Source organism: Coenobita brevimanus, chromosome 13 (assembly GCF_032717465.1).
Source record: "Coenobita brevimanus isolate Jiangsu-jjx chromosome 13, ASM3271746v2, whole genome shotgun sequence".
Lineage (NCBI taxonomy): Eukaryota > Metazoa > Arthropoda > Malacostraca > Decapoda > Coenobitidae > Coenobita > Coenobita brevimanus.
The window spans coordinates 49,122,679-49,132,007 of record NC_136966.1 but is presented as its reverse complement, the minus strand read 5'-3'; the positions used below and the strand labels follow the sequence as shown (position 1 = coordinate 49,132,007).

General features: G+C 42.8%; 1 protein-coding gene and 1 pseudogene across 1 annotated transcript in view; both read right to left on the bottom strand.

Annotated features, from left to right (window-relative positions):
• Positions 1-9,329, bottom strand: part of LOC145415676 (uncharacterized) — a 561,483-nt gene that overhangs the window by 284,680 nt on the left and 267,474 nt on the right. The window contains exon 45 of the mRNA XM_080284894.1: positions 9,039-9,190. Coding sequence (XP_080141020.1) covers positions 9,039-9,190 — 152 coding nt within the window. The remainder of the gene's footprint in view (positions 1-9,038; positions 9,191-9,329) is intronic.
• Positions 4,655-4,774, bottom strand: LOC145416935 (5S ribosomal RNA; annotated as a pseudogene).

The window sequence follows — 9,329 nt, the reverse complement described above, 5'->3', positions numbered from 1 at the left end:
GGCCACCCCTCCTGGATGGGACTGCAGCCCTGGAGGGGCACCACCCCACCCACAGCCAACTCTTGACCCAGGCCTATCCAGGTCCACCCCCAGGACCCCTACTACGAACAAGGGCCGGCGCCATGCCGCACGCCTCCTGGCCTTATTCAGCCCTAGTCCAGAGGGTCACTCCTCAACCAGGGCTTCTATGAAAAGAAGGCTGCCCATCAGCTCCCATAGGACCCGTGGCGATCCTGACAGTGACCGACCCCGGGAGCACACCCCTGATGGCCCGCCCCCTATGCCAGGCCACTGCCTGTGACTTCCTGTCTGGTGGGTCTCGCATCATGCCCTTGTACCCCTCTCCGCCTGTGTCTGTGAGTAAAAGACTCTATGGTTACAGTTGTGTCCCTTGGTGGTGTTATTGTTTCAAAGCAGACCCTCCCCACTCCCCCCAGTGTTGTTCCCCTCTTCCCCTTTACTTGGATCAGTGGATTTGCAACCCCAGGACGAAACTCACATTGACAACCAGTGCGGGTATGAGACAGGAGGCCCTGGTCGTTTCCCCTTAGTGTGACTCCCTCCCCCTCCTTGCAATACACGACAAACTATCATTACGTACAAGTATTGTGTCCCTGTCCCTGTGTCATCATACCCCCCTGTTGGACTTATTCTCTATATACCGAGTGTATGTAATATGGGTTTACTCTCTGAGATTGATCTATATGAGAATTCTGTGTAATAATAGCATCCTCCATCCCTGTCACATGAATAGATTATAAGCAGTATATTCCCTCGTCCTATGTCATGCGTGTGCAACATAAGCTAGCCCAGACTCTATGTCACGCGGATGAGTTATAGGTAGTGTAAGGTTCCGTCTACGTCATGCAAATGGTTGTGAAAGGGGAATGTGCTTCTGTCTCTGTTACGCGCTGTGTATATTGAGGTAAATTGTATCAGGAGTGTTATACGTACACAGGAGCAGGAGATACTTGAACTATTGTATGAATTACATGTGCATTGTAAAGTGAAACTGCTCTTTGTAAGTGGATATGTACTTCTCGTGTTGGTCAATATTCTGTATGAACTAGGTGGAGATATTTAGTGTAAGGCATATTGTTCCGTGTTAGCTGATATTCTGTATTTATTAGGTTTGGTCATGGACTGCAGTGTGTGATAGATTGTAACCCCACTTATTGTTAATATATGTGTGTCCTTGTTCAGTCAGTGTCTGGTCTTCCTCCTATTTGTCAGTGTACGCTGACCCGGTCGTGAACAAAGAACCCAAGGCCCGCACCGTAGCTGGTCCCGAGAAGTCGGAGCCCAGACTATGCAGCATAACATGTAAAATATTCTGCGCCATATGTTCTTTTCACGCTTTCAAGACATATTCATAATGGTCTTGTGTGTGTGTGTGTGTGTGTGTGTGTGTGTGTGTGTGTGTGTGTGTGTGTGTGTGTGTGTGTGTGTGTGTGCAAGGAAGAAGGAACCAAAGGCCAGGAGCCCACAAACCATTCCTTCCAAGAAGAAAACAAAAACAATACAAAAGAGAGCCAAAGTCAAGATCCATTCATTTCGAGACGCCTGGACACACTGCGTTTAAAAGACTGGAGATCATAGAAAGAAGGAAATATAGACAGATGGTGACAGTTCCAGAGTTGACCTGTTGCATAAACGAAGGACTAGAAGTACAGTTAACTCTTTCATTATAGAGTTGGACAGAAAAGGGATGAGAGTTTGTTGCTACGAGGGTGCTACGCACCCGTCGCAGAGGTGGAGGGATGCAAGCAGACAGTTCAGAGAAGCAGTGACCATTGAAGTAGCAATAAAAAAGGGATAAAAATGCAACAGTGCGGTGAAGAGATGGAGGTTGAAGGAAGCCAGTAAGAGAAGGAGAATTAATGAGACGAAAAGCCTTTGACTCCACCCTACTGAGAACAGCTCTATGTGGGGACCATTCCCTCACACGAGAGCTGTACTCTACACAGGGATGAAAAAAATGAGTGTACTGTATAAAGTCAACAACTGTGCTGGAGTAAAGAAGGTATGGAGTTGGTTTAGCACACCTAATCTCTTGGAAGCAGATTATACAAGAGATGTAATATGATCTTTCCAAGGTAAATCCCGAAAGAATGAAACCTCAAGCAGCTGGATATTATTAAATATTTGTGGGTACTCCTATGGAAGATTTTGTCGGGTTGATAGGTGTAAGAACCCAGTCTTTGATGCATTAAAAACAACAAATTTACTTTTACTCCAGACAGAGATACAAGTCAAGTCAGACATTTGGTATGCCACAGCCTCATCCCTTGTTTGTTGAAGTAACTGCTGAGATGGACATTGTGGAAACCAAATGGAAAGGTGAAGGGTGGAATCATCAGCGTATGAGTGCACAGGATTAGATGTACATCTTAGAAAGTTGGTGATAGGACAGAGCCCTGAGGAACACCATCAGTGATAGATCTAGAAGAACAGTGGCTGTCTACAACAGCAGCTACAGAACGACCAGAAAGGAAGCTATCGGTGAAGGCACAGAAAGAAGGATAGAAATCATAAGAGGGCAGTTTGGAAATTAAAGATTTATGCCAGACTCGATAGAAAGACTTTGAGATATCAAGTAAAATTGCAAAGCTTTCACCAATGTCCCGAAAAGAGGATAACCAGGAGTCTGAAAGGTAAGTGAGAAGATCGCCAGTGGAGCGTCCTTGACAGAACCTATACTGACCATCAGAAAGAAGGTTGTAATAGGAAAGATGCTTTAAAATTTTTCTGTTAAGAACAGACTCGAAAACTTTTGAGACAAAGGATATTAAAGCAATTGGGTGATAGTTAGAGGGCTGGGAATGGTCACCCTTCTTTGGGACTGGCTGAATGAGAGCAAACTACCTGCAAGAAGGAAAGGTACAAGTTGACAGACGAAGGCAAAAGAGTTTACCTAGGCAGGGTGTAAGCACGGAAGCACAGTTCTTGAGGACAACATGAGAGGCCCCATCAGTCCCATATGCCTTGCTGATGGCAGAAAAAACAGTAGTTGATGAAATTTTAATGTTAGCCATGAGGAAGTCAGAGGAGGGGCGTGATGGAGGAACAGCACCGGAATCATCTAAGGTGGAATTGGAGGGTGAAAGTCTGAGCAAAGAGATTTGATTTATCATTAGAATAAATGGCTACAGAGCCATTGGAGTTGAAAAGTGGAGGGAGGGCTGATAAGGTAAAGTTGTTAGAAAGGTTTTTGGCAAGGTGCCAGAAGGAGCGGGAAGAATTCAAGTCGGAGAGTTGAGAGCATTTAGCATGGATGAAATTATTTTTAGTAGAGCGAAGAATAGACTTAGCATGATTCCAGGCAGATATATAAGAAAGATGTGATTCATGGGTGGGTTGGCTCCAGTAACTTTTATAGGCCTTCTCTTTGTTGTGGACAGCAATAGAACAAGCGTGATTAAACCAAGGCTTTATTACATTTGTCAAAGGATATGAGAATGGAATGTATGCTTCCATCCCAGAGAGAATAACCTCTGTAAAGTGCATGGGACACCCAGATGGCTCCAAGCCATGGAAGCAGTAATCATTCCAGGGAAAATCAAAGAAGTACTGCCTGAAGGCCTCCCAATCAGTGGCTCCACAGTGCCACAAGCGACGTTTCTTTGAAGGGTCCACAGGCCGTACTGGAGCAAGAGAACAGGTTGAGGTAATAAGCTTGTGATCGGAGGAGCCCAACGGAGAAGAAAGAATAGCAGTGTAAGCAGAAGGACTAGTTGTAAAGAAGAGGGTCAAGTATGTTGAAACTCTCTCCAAGGTGGTCAAGGATAATATGGGTATGGTGCTGTACAAGCTGCACTAGGTCAATAAGGATAGAAAAGATGTATGCTTTCACAGGTGGATCTGTGAAAGAAGAGAGCTAAAGGTGGTGGTGAACATTAAAATCTCCTAGAATGGAAATTTCACTGAAAGAAGAAACAGATAGGATGTGTTCCACTGTAAAAGTAAGACAGTCGAAGAATTTTTCCTAGTTGGTAGAATTTGGTGATAAGTAAACATCACGGATATAATTAGTCAGGGAATGACTCAAGTTCAGGAACACGTGACCAAGATAAGTTGTTGCATACACATACACAACAGCCACCATTGGCTTTGAAATGAGTATTGAGAAAGTAGAAGGATACAGAAAAGGATTTGCAATCAGTTGCCTCAGACAGAAGAGTCTCAGTTAAGAAGAGAAGGCGAGGTTTAAAGGAGGAGAGGTGGTGCTCAACAGAGGGAAAGTTAGAGGGAAGGCCGCGAATGTTGCAGAAATGAAGAAGAAGAAGAAGAAATGAGTCAGACAATGGTTCCAGGCAGTTCGTTATGTCGTCACCAGGAGAGAGGTGGATGGTGGGGGCATTTATGGCCCCCCCCCTCCCCCTTGGGGACTCCGAGGCTTGGTTAATGACGCCATTTTTTTTTTTTTTTTTTTTAATAAGGAAATAAAATGTGTAATGTGAATATAATTTGGCACTGACAGTTAGAAAAACCTGTATTGGAGAGCATGCTGGCCTACTCTCTGTGTTACATTCATTCATTCATTGCCAGACGCCATGTATCCCAAACGGGGTGGTCAAGGGCTTAGAGTTAATTGTTTTACAGGGAGGGGCACTAATCCTCCACCAACCCCACTTGACACGTAGGGAGAACGTTAAGCCAACAGCATTTGGTGTTCCCAGGCGGTCACCCATCCAAGTACTAACCAGACCCAGCGTTGCTTAACTTCGCTGATCGGACGGGAAGCAGTGTACTCAACGTGGACTGAAACACTAAAAAAGTTCAGCAAGGGGGGGATGGTCAGGAACTACTCCCGTGGGCTGACGAAACAGGAGCTCCAGCGCTCCCCGTCATTCCCTCAACCTTGCGAGTACTGCCCTGCTCGACTAGTGCTACAGCCCTATGAATTCCCCAATCATTATCTTCTATTATGCAGTACTGCAATAATATCTGAAAGGCCTTCATGGAAGACATCCTTCAGTGTGTTGGGGTTTGCGCTGTGAAGTTGTTGTTGATCAGCCACAGTCTGTCTGGCTGAGCAACCCCATCAAACACAGGTAAGCAACCACCCCTGCAGGGCCATCTTGTGCAGTGAACCGATGTTCCCTTGCATTTGATTATGGAATGTGTGTAAACTGTGCAGCAGTTCCAACCCACCTGAAGGCAGCACTACATCGACTCAATGGCTCGAATCCTAAGACCTGCACATAATTTTTATATTACCGTTAAGCTCCAACCCACCTGAAGGCAGCACTACATCGCCTCAATGGCTCGAATCCTAAGACTTGCACATAATTTTTATATTGCCGTTAAATACTAGGCCGATGCATGGCATACAGTATACAGTAGGTATGCACAGTATGTGAACTCATAGTACGCAAATCTCATTGTATGCAAGGACCTACTTTTTATCGAATTTTTGTGCATTTTTTAAAAGTACGTGAATTGAACTCGTAATAGGCGAGATGGCAGCAAAGAATGGCCCAAATCCAGGGTTACCCCGAGGCCAATGCAGAGCAGGAGACCGCAGCAGAAGAGCACCGTTACCTACGGCCTCATGAAAGTGAGGATTCACTCTCTTCAACATCAGAAGAGCCATTTCCTGGGGAGGATCAAGAGGATGATGCGATGTCTGAGGTGTCAGAAATAGACTTTGAAGGGTTTATGAATGAAGTGAATGCATTAGCTAGTGAAAATGTCGAAAGTGCTGGTGACGAGAGTGGTGAGGAAGGTGGTGTATTGGGTGGTGTGGCAGGTGCACGATAGGTGCCTCACCCTGCCTCGGATCCCCTTCTTACGTCCATCAAGCCTGTTGTCCTCTTGGGTTAAGGTGAGCAGCCATATTCTTGTTGGTTTAGTTAAGCCATATCCTTGTTGATTTAGTAAAGCCATAATATTGTTGGTTTACTATATCTTATGTAATATGTCTTAGACAGTTTCTCTGTACAGTATGATACGTAGGTCTGAATGGAGTGTCAAGGGTTACCGAAGAAGGGGGGGTGCTGTCCATATGTAATTTTTCCCGTAAGTTTATGTATTCACAGTGTGCGAATTCCTAGTAAGTGACCTCCTCTGCCACCCATAAACTCGCATGCTGTGCGTACCTACTGTATAATAAAATTCACTTTTGGATGCACTACCTTCGGTATGCAATTATGTTATGGCTGCTGTCTGAATGTTCCATTTACAGTATTATTCCTGTACTCAGTTTAATCAATCACTAGCATTCAGGTATCCAATACATAAATTTTCTGCTGGATTGGGAAAAATATACAGTACAAAGTACTAATGACCAGTCTCTTCATATATAGCACAAAAACCTACTGTTAACTTAATGAGCAAACAACACCACTATGTGACACCTATTCTGAAAAATTGGTTGAATAAACATCCCTGAAAAACTTCACTGGCACTGCCAGTACGCAGGCATTACTACTACATTAAAGAAGGAATGAAATATATGAGATACTATAGCAATGTAGGCTAGCAACATCCTGTTGCTACCAAGCAACACAGTATGAAATTCCACTTACAGTTTGTGATTAAATGAGTGCTACATATATGAACGGTAACACCTTACAACATGACAGCAATGCCTGGTTACACTACAACTAATCCGTAATCTTCAGTTATTACTTAAAGAAGTTTGCTTGTGTTCCCCCAGAGTCCTCAGCTATCCCTTGTGTAATGAAGTAACACATACAGCTGCATACAAGGTGGCACTGGAGAATTGATAATTCTCTTCTCCAATGATTAACCCTCCCAGGCACGTTGACGCAAATCGCGTTCTTTGTGGTGTGGCACATAAATGCAGTGACGCGAATCGTGTGAAAAAGCAGAAAAAAATTCACCAAAAATAAAGTTTTTGGCTGATTTGTGTCAAATTTTGAAGCATTCTAGCGGCCGCGTCTCTCTTCCGAGGTAAGCACTTGGCAACACTGTAGCACCTCCTCGGACCCTGTCCGTAGTGATAAACCTCAAAACCTCATAAGTAGCCAGGTTGTAGGGTTGCGCTGCGCATGTTGTCCCTTTAATGAGTGCTATTACATGTTTATCACCTCTAGTAAGTTACTGAGGCAAAGTATGTTGATATTAGACATTCAGAACATAAAAAAGAATATCAGGGTGTAATTTGCAAAACAGATTGCCGAAGGGCCACAAAGCCAGTAATGGCAACTGAAGTACTGCCCATTAACTCTACGGGACCTACAACCGTTGCTTTATGACATGCTGCATTTGATAACACAAGGTAGAGGTCAGGGGAATCCATAAACGTAAAAACATGAAATGATGTAAGGACACAATGATTAAATGAGAGATACAATGAAGTACTACAGTATGAGAGAGAGAGAGAGAGAGAGAGAGAGACTTTTCTTTCAGTATGCTGACAACTAACACAATGATGCAGAACACATCAGATGATAGTCTATGATGCAGAACACATCAGATGATAGTCCAAGTACCTGTAATCACCAAAACCAATTACCTATCTACGTATCTTAAGAGTGATGGTTTTGACTAAATCAATGGCCATGCTTCCCATGATACACCACTTTGTAATATACTCTCCCACCTTGATTCCACCATGTACACTGTATTTAATTTACCTCACCTCCTATAATCTGCTATACTCTCATACACTGTTAGTCTTTCACTTTCTATTCCATACACAGTCTTAGTACTTTGAAGAATATTATTTATTTTTCACACTACTGCATATCAGTTGCCACAAAAGATTCTTCACATATTTACTTGTTATTCCTTATGTCCCTTCATGTCACTCAAAAGACATGACTTGAGGTTAACCATTGTTTTAAATTCACACCCATAATTTCTACAATCATCACTCTGGTCTTGCCAACATTCTCTTTAAAACTTTGGATTTCATAGACAATTTTGATGAAATTCCTCTACCCATTTTTGCAGACTCCTTATATATTAGTAAAAACGGCATCATCTGCAAATAGAAGTGCAGACAGTTCCACCTAATTACCTCTCTCATAAGAACAACGCCTTTCATGTTTTTCATCAACTCTCTCAGTGCTCTATCCATAAACACTTTGAACAGCCATAATGACATGAAAGTCTACATTCAGTTCTACATTCAAAATGAACCTCTCATTTCAGAGCATCATCTATCATCACAACTTCTTTTGTTAATTCATACATACTCTGTAAAATTTTGTGTCACATACCTTCCATTAAAAACAGTACAGTACTGTACTCTTGGTACCTTCCACAAACCAACCTATCTCCTGTTAAAAGTCTTTTTTAGATCCAAGAATATTTTCTGTATAAATTTCTATACACATTCAAAACCTTCTTGCTGGATATTTTATTATCAATAGCTAAAGACCACATCCTTTGCCTTCCATGAAATTGTAGTTCTTAATATCAATTCTTCCCTGTCTTCAATCTCTCAGTCAGCCCAATGCCACAAACATTCCCGCTACACTCAGTAAAGAAATACCTGCAAGTCCTGCATCTCTAATCCCACCTCTTCTCTTACACTGAATGAGGAAACTATAATATCTTCCTCTCAGTCCACAGGCACTCCCTTGGGTCTATTAGTGTGCATAGCCTCTAAGTTATCTATGACTTCCTCCTTTCCCCATGCAACATTTCTAGTCACAATACAGTTGCTGCTCCTGGTGTTTTTCCTGTCTTCAGCACTTTCCAAGAAAACTTACCAAAAGATACAATAACAAAATCAACAAAGGCAAAGATCAGCCCCAACTGAGATGGTAATCACATTGCAAGTAACTGCAGAATTTATACAGTGTCAATCTGTTTCCACTCTGCATGGCAGTTGCTTCAGCACTACTGTATGTTATCAGCAATAGGACTGACCTGCTGATCTCCTCACCTCCCACACCACCTACTGTTATATCTGTCAGAACATATGATTCAAGAAAAAACTGAGAAAACATTGAAATTACTGTATAAAGCTCTTTATTCCTAGTGTTATGACCATGAAACTTTAGTGCAGTGTCAGGAGACTGTGAGGAGGCCGCATTAAGGTATTATAGTCTCATACTCACTCAGGGTGGCGACGAATGACTCTTTCAAGGTGTTCTTTGGCAGCTGTATAAGCAACAGCACTGACAGTGTGTAAGTACTGTAGCACCACCTCTGCCTGCCTCTGTAGACTCTCAATCTCCTCCTCTAGGTCCTCAGCTTCCTCCTCTAAGGACTGTCAAAAATAAAAACATGTACATTATTCTTTATTCACAATAATTTAAAAAAAAAAAAAAACATTACTAATCACCATTATCTTCTACACTTCTGTAAGGTGAATATGCTTAATCAAAGCCACTGCACTCATCTCAAAC